This window comes from Nicotiana tabacum, chromosome 10 (genome assembly GCF_000715075.1).
Source record: "Nicotiana tabacum cultivar K326 chromosome 10, ASM71507v2, whole genome shotgun sequence".
Taxonomy (NCBI): domain Eukaryota; kingdom Viridiplantae; phylum Streptophyta; class Magnoliopsida; order Solanales; family Solanaceae; genus Nicotiana; species Nicotiana tabacum.
The window spans coordinates 42,403,650-42,417,046 of NC_134089.1; the positions used below are offsets into that span (position 1 = coordinate 42,403,650).

The window sequence follows — 13,397 nt, forward strand, 5'->3', positions numbered from 1 at the left end:
AAATACATGTGAAAGTTCCTTGGATTGTCTCTCACCCCCATACTATTTCTGCAAAAGTCGGTTCTGATGTCAATTTAAAATTGGAAAGGTAACAATGCTTTGATTTATTTTTGGAAAGGCCAACAGGTAAGGTGATTACACAATTAGGCTAAATATTTTTTTTACAGTATTAAGTTATCTTTATCCATTATAACAGATAACTTTGTTATTTTTTAAGATTATAAATATCCTTCGAATGACTTAATAATACATAAAAAGTTATACGTATATATAACTTAAACTCATAAATTTTTGATGGATAAATGTGAAACAGAGAGCTGCCATTTAAATTCAATGGCCCTCGTTAATAAAGTTGGTTTTCATTCTCTTTTATTTGTTGTTAACAATTTCTTTAACATAATCATATTGCTCATTAGAGTAAGATTTTATCCTTAAAAAACGCAACAACAACAACCCAGTATAATTCCACTTAGTGGGGTCTGGGGAGGGTAGTGTGTACGCAGACCTTACCCCTACCCTAGGATAGAGAGACTGTTTCCAAATAGACCCCCGGCATCCTTCCCTCCAAGAACTTCTCACCTTGCTCTTGGAGAGACTCGAACTCACAACCTCTCGGTTGGAAGTGGGGATTGCTTACCATCAGAGCAACCCCTCTTGTCAAAAGCACAAAAGAGATAAATGCAGATACAAAGACTTTAAAGAAGTAGATTATAGTGTTAAAGCATATGACACGTTTATTCATCCACTAAAAGTCTTCATTATTGACATTTTAATCACCTTGGAATAATGGTGGGATTGATGAAATACTCTATCTTTAACAAGAGGTATTATATTGAGAGTCTTGAGAATTAAAAAAAAATGGTAAAAAGTATGCCCTTTTAAATAACTTTACTAGCACGAATTTAAATTAATCGTAATATTAGATATGATATCTTAACTTATCAGAGAAAATATTTAATTATGTCGCCTACTAGATTCGCAAATAAATTCTATTTCGGATATATCCAGCTTACTATAGGTCAAAGACTGGCTTTCGTGTGGCAGCAAAGCTAAATCTACAGTATTACTTATTGGAGGAAACGGTGCAGCATTTTGTTGGGATAAGCAACAAATGATATCTTGCCATGCAATGTCGCAAAGCCAATAAAAAACCTGGCTTCATACTTTTGTTACAAAATTATCTTATAGCTCTAATTTTCACGATCCGTGATTCGATGGATAAAATCCCTTTACCATTAATTAAATCAGTGACTGGATGGATAAAATTCCGTCACCATTAATTAGAGGTTTCAGTTTGAACCCTACGAATGTTAGGGGGCACTTCCCCTTTAGCAAACTTACCCAGCAAAAATTCAAATTAGTTGGGACCACAATGCAAGTAGAAGGCACCAGCAATTTTTTGACAATTTCCTGTCCAACAATAGCTATCTAATATTAACACCAAACTATTTGCGCATATTACTTTCAGTTTGGTACTAACGTGCAGTATTTAGTATTAATTAGATCAGTGACTGGATGGATAAAATTCCGTCACCCTTTAGCAAACTTACCCAGCAAAAATTCAAATTAGTTGGGACCACAATGCAAGTAGAAGGCACCAGCAATTTTTTGACAATTTCCTGTCCAACAATAGCTATCTAATATTAACACCAAACTATTTGCGCATATTACTTTCAGTTTGGTACTAACGTGCAGTATTTTGTACAACATAAGAAAGACTCGATCATGTGGCAGAAATTTGAGAACCAAATTTCTGTACTTTCTTACCTCAATCGTAGATATTCATATACAACAGAGTTACATCTTTCCAGTACATTTTACTCCTACTTTTAAGCCAATTACCCTCTTTACTTTTACATGCCTGAGTATGCAATATTTCTAGTAGAAAATGAAACAAGAGAATATTTTTCCCTTATATTGATAGTCGAATACATCTTCGAATTACTCTTAGAAAAGCATTCTCGGATACATTTAAGACTTGAGTCATTAAAAACTTAAAAGAAGTGGACTCGGTTGAATGAAAATCTCTGTGTTGCAATTTGCAACCTGTATGTATCAAGTGCTCGGACTGGAAAAGTTACTAACTCATCGCCAAACTACAAAAACACTCTCATAACGTTGCATGTCCTAAATTGCATCCTCCAGTATCAGATCCTAACCATCAATGTACAGGGACATCTGAAGTTTGATTTACAGAAAAGAGAAGAAAAGTTCTTTTGAGTTCAAAGTGTAGTCAAGTAGCTATGTTACTCATCATCACTTCGTACTCGACCAAACAATGCAATTTCCTCCTCAGCTCTCTTCTGAGCAGCCCTCTTCTGCTCCCTTTTGGTTTCTCTAGCAGCAGAATCAATTTCGACGTTCTCCATTACTTTACGGAAACCGGGAACTGTCCTCTCCATCTTGTTGTACACTTGGACACTGAGGTCGTGGAATATCTCAAACAATCTCTGCATGTCAAATGCAGAAACTGTCAATATGTGAACCTTTTTAGCAAACCAATTTGAAGATCAATTTAACAACTGAATATAGGGGGCTTGCGCCATAAAATAACCTGTGTGAAATGGGCAGAAAGCTTTCCTAAAGGTACATCAAACATGTCTAGTTCTAATCTCAAACTAGGAGATCACAATCACACGAACCCAGTATGACATAATGCACCGAATAGTAGTAAATTAGTAATATAGAGGAACTAACTTGTAATAATACACACCACAAAATCACGAAAAGACAGTTAAATTTAGCAACCAACGTGAGAAGAAAGAAGCTCTGTTATTAATAGGTACCAAGCACGTACCATGACATCCTTGTTCCAATCAGCAATATAAGGAGGGCCCGTTGTGTATGTACCAAGAGGCTCGCGGTACCATTCACCACCATATGTTATTTGATCCATGGCTTGTTCAACACTTAGAACCTCCCATGGCCTCAATCCAGGGATAACCTTCTCCAATTCTTTCCTGTTTCACGTAGATGACCAGCTAAGCTATCAGATATGAATCAACCCCGCCCAAATCTTTCGTAAAAAGATTCTAGAAGTTGATGCAACTGAGACTCATTAAGTTATAATAGTGAAATATAGAACAGAAATCCATAATGTTTCTGATATGCATATATCAATGACAAAGTAGTGAATGCAAGATCAAATGATCTAAATTCTAACATACCTACTGACCAACTTAGTAATTACATATGCATCAACCCAGAGCAACGACTCTGCGAAAGGAATCTAAATGTTGTGTGTGAATGCCTAAGTATGGTTCAACCCAGTGCAACACTTTCCATGAAATGACAGACGTGATGGTCATTATGGACCACGAACCGAAATCTACATTATAACTGACAGTGCCTTACAATAAGTGAAATCATCCCAAACTACAAGGGCGGTCTGATAATTACACTTTTTACAGGTATAAAACCATCACGAACAATCCCACCTTCTACCCTGCTTCAACAAATTCAAAATTTGATGTACTCTCACAAAAAAAAATCACAATTTCATGTGAGGTTCAGCGCTTGTTTCTTTCTTTTTTTTATTTTTGGTTAACTTACAGAATTGCGTACTACTCTACACCACAAGTAACATTTTGACCAAGCACACCACAAGTAAACGTTCTCAAATTCTTTGGTTATAACTTCTAATAAGATCACAAATGTTGCAAAATGAAATGACTCTACATACCTAAGATCCTTTGGAATGTATTTGTTTGGCATGTGGTCAGCCTCCAAAATTGATGTCAGCTCTGAGCCACTAGCCCAAAGAAACAATGCATGACTCGGAGTCCTTACACCAGGCCATACACCATCATTTGCTTCTAAAACAGCCAAATCACGCCTTTTACTCTCATAAGCTTCTTCTTGCATCTGCTTATATGTCTTCGGCTCATGTCCTTTGAGAGGAACCCAAGGAGGTATACCTTTCTGTAGTTTGTGAAGGAAAGCAGTAGCAGCAGCACCTAATCTAACTGCACTTCAGCCAAATAAATGCCAGGATTTATCATATGGCAACATGGACCTCAACCGCCACAGACTGAGAGAAAACAGACCAAAATCTACAACTACAGAACAAGAACAAAAGTAACCTAGCATGTGATATAAACAACTGAAGACGAAGACCTCATAATTTTACGATGCTTGCTGGGAGTAATATATGATTTACTGAATGACCATATGCTTCAGAATGCCAGGGATATTAGAAGACCTCTATTTTCTGATGAAATTTAAGTTTGAAAAACCAACTAATGTGCAGACTAATCTTGACAAGTTGTGCATTTCTTGCAAAGACAAACCTTCCCAAGTGGCAATTGCTTTTTCCAGACCATAAACCATTCCAATGGGAGCCCATTCATCCATATCCTCACCCCAAATGAAAGTATGCTTATCAATGATTCCAGCACCCCAAGCAGTCTTAAGCTGTATTAATTCCATTGGTCCCCTTGAACGACCTAATCGATCCTTGTAAAACCACCCACCGCTCCTCATAATAACTGAGTTCAAGCATTATGACAACAGTCAGCCGTTGAAAAATAAGAATGAAACAAAACAATAAAATGTCCGATAGAATCTATTTGAAACACCACAATAGCACCAGATTACTTTAAAAAAACACCACAAAGTATCAGATCGCTAAAGAGCCAGCTATTTAGCTTCAAATCAAATATTACCATAAATCATGCTATGATCATAGAACATGGTTTAGAGAATAACAAATACAGATATCAATTTGGTAAAATTGGTGGAGAAACTAGAATTAAAGTGGCATTCAACTCTAACAGCTGCATTAGTGAATTGACAAGGCAAGGCTACAAACTATGATGTGTTGGAAGGAAAATGACGACGACAGCATACTGATTAATCACCAAATTCACGTAACACTCTGGCTGTAAATATTTTGTATGATGTGTCGCAAGGAAACCAATCATGCCAGCATAGTGATGATGCACCAAGTACATGTTGTGAGAATGCACGGGAGAAAATATTATTGATTAGTTTTACAATGATACAATGAGCCCTATATATATAATACATGTCCTACTCCTAATACATATGGGATTAGGGTTATTTACAATTTACATAACTATTCTAACATCACAAATGTTAAATGTCAGGCTCCAAGAATAACTAAATGTTCCCTTCAACTTCAGTCTAGAGAAAAAAGTGACACTAAGGAATAAGCATAACAGTCGAAGATCTGCTAAGCACAAAAACTTACTGGAACAAAGTGACAGTCAATCTCGATGTGTTTAGTTCTCTCATGGAACACTGGATTTGACGCAATATGAAGAGCAGCTTGATTATCACACACAAGTCTCATCTGACTAATCTCACCAAATTTCAACTCCTTGAGCAACTGTTTGATCCAAATTAGCTCACATGTCGCCATAGCCATTGCTCGATATTCTGCTTCTGCACTAGACCGAGCAACCACATTCTGTTTCTTGCTCTTCCAAAACACCAAATTTCCTCCTACTAAGACACAATATCCAGACGTAGAATGTCTATCAGAAGGTGATCCTGTCCAATCAATATCTGAGTATCCAACGATCTGCTCATAGCCTCGATCCTCAAACAATAAGCATTTGCCTGGAGCTGATTTTATATACCGAAGAATGCGGACAACTGCATCCCAATGACTATCACAGGGAGAATCCATAAACTGACTCACAACACTCACAGGAAAGGAAATGTCAGGTCTAGTCACTGTGAGGTAATTTAATTTACCAACCAACCACCTATATCTTGCAGGATCGCTAAGAGGCTCCCCCTATCCTGGCAGAAGTTTAGCATTCGGATCCATCGGAGTGTCAATAGGTCTACAACCTGTCATTCCTGTCTCCTCAAGAATAACTAAGGCATACTTCCGTTGTGAGATCACAATACCTGAACTAGACTGAGCGACCTCAATACCCAGAAAATACTTTAATCTGCCCAGATTCTTAGTCTGAAAGTGTTGAAAGAGATGTTGCTTCAACTAACAAATATCATCCTGATCATTGCCGGTAATAACATAAACGACCAGATAAACACAGAGATTTGAAGCAGAATGTCGATAAAATACAGAGTGATCAGCTTTACTACGAGTCATGCCAAACTCTTGAATAACTGTGTTGAACTTACCAAACCAGGCTCGAGGAAACTGCTTTAGACCATAGAGGGACCGGCGCAACCGACATACAAGGCCACTAGACTCCCCCTGAGCAACAAAACCAGGTGGTTGCTCTATATAAACCTCATCCTCAAGGTCACCGTGAAGAAAAGCATTCTTAACGTCCAACTGATAGAAAGGCCAATAACGAACAACCATGGATAGAAAAAGGCGGATTGATGCAATTTTAGCCACGGGAGAGAAAGTATCACTGTAATCGAGTCCAAATATCTGAGTATACCCTTTAGCAACAAGACGATCCTTAAGTCGATCAACCTGGCCATCTGGACCAACTTTGACTGCATACACCCAACGACAACCAACAGTCGATTTACCCGAAGGAAGAGGGACAAGCTCCCAAGTACCACTCGTATGTAAAGCAGACATCTCGTTAATCATAGCTTGTCGCCATCCAGGATGAGACATTGCTTCACCTGTAGACTTAGGGATGGAAACAGACGACAAAGATGACACAAATGCACAATGGGATGATGACAGACGATGGTAACTTAAACCGACATAATGAGGATTAGGATTAAGTGTGGACCGTATACTTTTTCGTAGTGCAATCGGTTGATTAAGATGAGACAAGTCCGCAGTATTAGCAGGGTCAGGTGCAGGACGTGAATCAGCTGGGCCTGATGCTGGGCGCGTACGACGATGATAAGTCAACAGTGGTGGAGCTGTAGAAGGTTGAACTGGACTAGGTGGTGGCACTGGAGCTATAGTTGGTGGAACTGGACTAGGTGGTGGCACTGGACTCGGTGGTGGCACTGGAGCTATAGGTGGTAGAGCTGCAACTGGAGCTGTAGATGGTGGAGCTATGGAGGAAGATGAATGGGAGATAGGGACTGAATCTCTAAAAAAAGGAACTGATAGCACCTCAGAAATATCTAAATGATTAACTGGACCTGTGAAGTATGATTGGGTTTCAAAGAAGGTAACTTCAGCAGACATAAGAAATCGCTGAAGGTCAGGAGAATAACATCGATATTCCTTTTGCGTTCTCAAGTAACCCAGAAATATGCACTTAAGAGCACAAGGAGCTAACTTATCTTTTCCTGGAGTAAGGTCATGAACAAAGTACGTACTCCCAAAGATATGGGGTGGAAGAGAGAACAAAGGTAAGTGGGGAAACAGGACAGAGAATGGAACATGATTTTGGATAGCTGAAGATGGCATACGATTAATAAGATAACAAGATGTAAGAACTGCATCCCCCAAAAACGCAGCGGAACATGAGATTGTATGAGTAGGGTACGAGCAGTTTTAATAAGATGTCTATTCTTTCTTTCAGCTACCCCATTTTGTTGGGATGTGTACGGAAAAGATATTTGATGAATAATCCCATGGGAGTTCACAAACTGCTGAAATGGGGAAGACAAATACTCTAGGGCATTATCACTACAAAATATGCGGATAGAAACCCCAAATTGATTTTGAATTTCAGCGTGGAAGGTCTAGAAAATAAAAAACAACTCAGATCGATTTTTCATCAAAAATATCCAAGTGCACCTGGAATAATCATCAATCAAACTGACAAAGTAGCGGAATCACAAGGTAGAACTGACCCGACTAGGACCCCAAACATCTGAATGGACTAAAGTAAAAAGTGACTCTGCTCGATTATCAAGACACCGCGGGAAATGGGAGCGGGTATGCTTATCGAGCTAACATGACTCACACTATAGAGTGAACAAGTGAGATAAGCCAGGTACTATTTTCTGAAGTTTTGACAAATTGGGATGTCCAAACCGTTTATGTAATAAATCTGGTGAATCAGTAACGGGACAAGTTATTGGAGGAAGACAAGATGCGAGTCCAAGTGATTTTGCAAGGATAAGGTAATAAAGTCCATCTGATTCACGTCTGGTACCAATGATCCGCCCTGTACTGCGTTCCTGTATAAAAACAAGGTCATCAAGAAATAAAACAGCAGATTTAAGTGATTTGGCTGAGCGACTAACGGCTATGAGATTAAAAGAACTACCAGGAACATAAAGAACTGAGTCTAAAGGTAAGGAAGAAAGTGGACTTGCTTGACATATTGCAGTTGCCATGGCTTGAGACCCATTGGTCATTGTGACTGTTGGAAGAGATTGAGAATATAAAATACTAGTGGAAAGAGATTTGTTACCAGAAATATGATCAAATGCACCTGAATCAATGACCCAAGACTCAGAGGTTGAAGATTGGGAGACACAAGTCACGCTACTATCTGTTGGAATAACGGAGGTTAATCCTGAAGATGTTTGTTTACGTGCTTTGTACTGAAGGAACTCAATATAATCCGGTAGAGAAACCATCTGGATTGGATTCAATGCATTGGACTCAACGGATTGTGAGTCTAAGACTTTTGATATGAATGCCATTATAATGTTGTGCCGGAAAAATATGATGGTCGGATTTTGATTTAAACTTGAATAAAAAAAGACTCAGAATAATCTCCTAAGTAATCCGTCCAAAAGAAGTTTCGTCAAAAAAATCACTGTAGCCGCCGGAAAGTCAGGGTAGTTGCCGAAAAATCTCAAAGTGATTGGAACAAAAAGAAAAAGGCATGGATAGACTCGGAATTACTATGCGATCCGACAGTCCAACTAGGTTTTTCAAAATCTGGCTGGAACAGGGCTCACACGTCGGCGCGTGGGTCAGATCTCGCCGGAAAATTTCTTCCTTTTCCGGCGCGTGAGGGCGCATGGACGTGTGTTTTCCGGTGGGGTTGACTGGGGTTTGGTCCCCGGAGCCTGAGGAGTCTTGTGGTGTGTTGGTTTTTTTTGCACACACCAACAAAAAATGATGTGATTACGGACAGCCTTCTAAGTCGCCGGAAAATTTCACGGCGACGAGGTCTTTCTTCCCGAAAGTCGCTGGAATGATGCACAACGATAGGTTTCTCACTAAAGCTCTGATACCATGTGAGAATACACGGGAAAAAATACTATTGATTAATTTTACAATGATACAATGAGCCTTATATATATAATACATATCCTACTCCTAATACATATGGGATTAGGGTTATTTACTACTATTTAACTATCAAACTAATACATGTCATCAGCTCTTAGGTTTTAGTTTCACTTCGCCAACCAGTACGAATTTGAATAAAATTCTTTGCATCAGTTTCTTACTTTCTTACACTCAGAAGTGAAGTCCTTGTTTTTGTCATCAGTTGCAAATGAAAGTCAAAGAAAATTATTTCTTCAGATGCATATTGTCCGAAGAAATCAAACACAGACAACAATATACATTACTCGAAAAATGCAAGCATCAACAGAAGCAGAATGTACATCAAGATGACTATATAAATCCACAAGAAAAGCAGTGCCAGCAGCTTGATTCAAGATTGAAATTTAAAAATAAAATTAAAAAATTTTTAAAAATAATCCAACAACCTAGGCTCTTACTGATTGTCCTATAATCCATAATTTATGGAGCCAGAATCCTAAGCAGTTCAAGGTGTACAGGAGAAGTGAGCACAATATTTTAATTAACTGAAAGAATAACAGAATCTCGCGCATATTAACTATATATAATGAATTTAAGCAAACTTACAATCATAATATCGCTTTTCAAGCTTTTTGTAACCAATAGCCTGTGCAGCATCAATGGGCTTCCCAGGTGGGTATGGTCGTTGACGAAATCCCCAAAGCCCAAAATAGAACTGCCTTGCAAAATCCCAAAACTTATCATTTGATTCCTTCTTTGTCTTTATGGCTTTTCTGGGAATTGGCCTCCCATCCAATCCAATCACATTTGGCACTGCCTTCACATAAATCAAAGAAAACTCCACTCAGTTGGGGAATTCTTGAAACAGACTGAAAATACACAGTTAAAAAATTCCGGGTATTATCCAACAATCACACTCATGATCATCTTCAAAAACCACTGCAGTTACAACTTAAACTTTTACACACTTATGAATTATGACTTACTAAGAAAGACATTTTTTAAAACTTATCATAGAAAGGAACTTCATTCCTACATAAGTTATCTTTAGAGACAAGAAAAGACTGTCACTTATAAAGCTAAATTGCAAATAGGCAACTCACAAACTATACCATGTCCCATTTTATGTTACAGTATCTGAACGAGGTTCAAGATGCTAATAGGGCATTTACATCATATTAGTAGTGCTGACAGAAATCAGAGTTAGCTGCTTAAAAACTGATTTCATAAACAAAAAAAATACATCAAACTTCAAATTTGAATGTTAAATGAATTTAAGTTTTTGAAAAATTCCTAGTAACGAAATTGTGTCCATCAAATTAAGTTTCATGCCCTATTTTACTGATTTCTTCCTTACTACCTTATCACCAAAAAACAAAAAACAAAAAAAAAAAAAATTCTTCCTTACTACTGATAAACAAGTTCTCCAACTAAATATCCAAAGCTGGTTGGCATCTGAATCCTGAGCAAATTCTGGTCCACTATATGAATAATGAATCTTCAATATCTATTTCTGGACGTGTTTCATTCCAATACTTTAATAATTGGATTCTCGAACACTACGAATTCTGGACATTTTCTACAAATCTCTAAATAGACTAAAAAGGATTCATGACATATATCAAAAACCTTGATATTTTGCTACCAAACAATAAAAAGAACTTTTTTTTAATACCTGCCACAATTTCTTATCTTCACTTCTAAAAGGAGCAGAATTCTCTTTCAGCTCAAGCTCATTAAGCTTATCCGCAATCTCTTCAGCTTGGGCCAAGAACTGGACCACTGGGCTTTCCTTAAACTCAGCCCACCACTTGTCATTCTCCTCAATCTCTTCTTCAGTCGGGTTCTCCTTCTTCTCGAAAATTGGGTCCTCGTTCAGAATCTTCTCCACTTCGGGCGCGTGCCTTAAATCAGGTCGGGTTTCGCATTCCCAGTAGAACTGGTCCAGCATTCTCCGGTAATGACCCGGTTGTTCTGGAGCTGTTTTTTTGTGTTTTCTTGAAAATGGGTTTGAAATGGCTGCAAAAGGTGGGGAATGTTGCTGGGGTTTAAGGGAATTAAAGTGGGTTAAAAGATTAATCGGTTGAAATGGTGTTGATGGTTTGTTGAACCAGTTGTTATTGAACGGGTTGAAATTTATTGACCCCATGAATAAAAATGGAAATTTTTTAAGTTTAGGGTTTATGGGGTTTTAGGATTAGAAATTGCTTAGAGGAAAAAAGATGTTTGAAAATGGCGGACAAAACCGTGACCTCGAGCGACTGGGAAGATGAGGAAGACAAGGAGTGGACGGCAATGTCTTGGGCTGCGTGGTAAGTCCATGAGTTGTAAAGCCCAATAATAGATGAAAATCTTTATACAAATAGCCAGCCAATTTCACTATTTACTTTTTTTCGGTATATATAAATCATATATTAATTATATTTAATTATACACGTATTATTCATAAATTACATATATATTATATTCGTCGACTATTTTTAGTTTAAGCAATTAGATAAGCAGCTATTTAAATAATTTTTCTAATTGTTCGTTAAAAAAGATGGCCCAATAAGATTATTGTTGACAAGAATTATGATGGATGGAACTTTTTAAAACCATCGTTTATATTTTGATCTTGCTAAAAAAGAAAATTTAAACATAGGCCCATGTCAAAATTTTGATGCACCATAAATTCTGACGATTACCTGATTTTTCAATCGCAATAAAAATTCTGGCAGCATGCTTTAAAATTCTGGCACCATACTCCAAAATTCTAGCAGTTTGCTTCAAAATTTTGACTACGTAGTTCAAATTATGGCAAATTTTGACAGCTTGTTTTAAAAGCCCGGTAGTGTGCTTTAAAATTCTCGCTCGAGGCTATTTTCTGTGAACTTTTTTTTGACAGGTTTAAATTGTAAATGATGAGCCTAAATAATCGTACTTGTGCAAATCGCGCAATTTCTGAAGTTGATAAATGAGATGAAGCAACAGCGCTCTGGATTGCTTCCCTCCCTTGATTTAAATTTATGTGACAATATTTCTTTAGTCCATTTAAAAATAATATAACTATTTAAATAATTTAATTTAAACTTTACATTCTATCTTTAATAAGAAGTTTTTATAGTCATGTAAATATTATAACACATGTTTAAAATCACAAGTTTCAAAAATTTTATACTCACACAAATATTATAAGTTTCAAAAGTTTTTATTTTCTTCCTTAACCTTTATGTCTATACAACTTTGTCACATGAGTTGGACCAAAGAATAAGTTATTACGGGACACAAGGGTAGTAGTAGAGCATAAATTACATGAATATTCAAAAAAATCGAAAGTATCACACTTAGAAATTGGATATGTATTTCTCTTATGTTAAGGAGATTCATAATTATTTATATATGCATGCATAAAATTACATAATATAATTATTTTTATCTGATTTCTGCAGTATAACTTTTTCATCAATAAAGTACGTGGAGATCATGGCTCAAGTTCCAGCAAAGACATAAAAAATACATTTCTATATCAGAGCCAGGTTGAAGAAGGCCGAAGATAGATTTAGGTGGGTTCAAATCAAGTTGCAACCAATTTGATGATAATGAAGACTTTTATCCCAAAAACATTTATCCAGAGTACCCTATGTGTGAAGACAAACTTTCAAGTTTCAACCATATATTCAACATTTATGTTGCTGCAACTTTAAAAATAAATTCTTTTTTAACCCATGTTTACGGGCTCTGGTGTCAGTTTTACTCATGTTTCTTTTTAACGCATGAGCTTCTTAATTAATATTAGTTTTAACTCATGTTAATTCTTAATGTGTGGGGTCCTTTTAGTCTATTCTTAGGCTTCTTTCAACTAATACTAAGATTTTTCAACTTATACCTATTTTTAATCATGGCAAGCGGCAGTTATGAAGATTGTGCATGTAAACAAGGCGGAACAAGTATTGCCAGAAAATTCAGTCTAATAGGAGAATTGTTAGGGTTTTACCCTGAATTTCTAATCTATTAGAACTCTTTTTCTTGAAGTAAGGAAAAAAATCTCCTAAAAGGAATAAATCTCATTCATATGTCTTATCCTTTTCTTGCAAGAGAAGTTTTATACTTCTATAAATTGAAGATTCCTCCTCACAACAATAATAAGACAACCTCCACAATATAGTCTTTTAGAGAGTTTTGTTTATGGGAAACTATTCTATCAAATAATTTATTTTCTCTTTTTATTTTAGTGATGAATCATATGTAGGTTGATTGACCAAACCATAATAAATTATTATGTCTAATTTAGTATATTCTTTTACGCCTGATTTATTGTCAT

The 13,397-nt window shown here is 36.8% G+C and overlaps 1 protein-coding gene across 1 annotated transcript; it reads right to left on the bottom strand.

Annotated features, from left to right (window-relative positions):
• Positions 1–1,893: 1,893 nt before the first annotated feature.
• LOC107824360 (protein TIC 56, chloroplastic-like) lies at positions 1,894–11,424 on the bottom strand. Its single transcript, XM_016651107.2, has 6 exons — positions 10,770–11,424; positions 9,701–9,911; positions 4,290–4,487; positions 3,683–3,965; positions 2,798–2,960; positions 1,894–2,450 (listed from the first exon to the last, which is right to left on the bottom strand). Exons 1-6 carry the CDS (start codon positions 11,241–11,243, stop codon positions 2,247–2,249), a joined length of 1,533 nt encoding a protein of 510 aa, XP_016506593.1. The 5' UTR covers positions 11,244–11,424; the 3' UTR covers positions 1,894–2,246.
• Between the last annotated feature and the right edge of the window lie 1,973 nt (positions 11,425–13,397).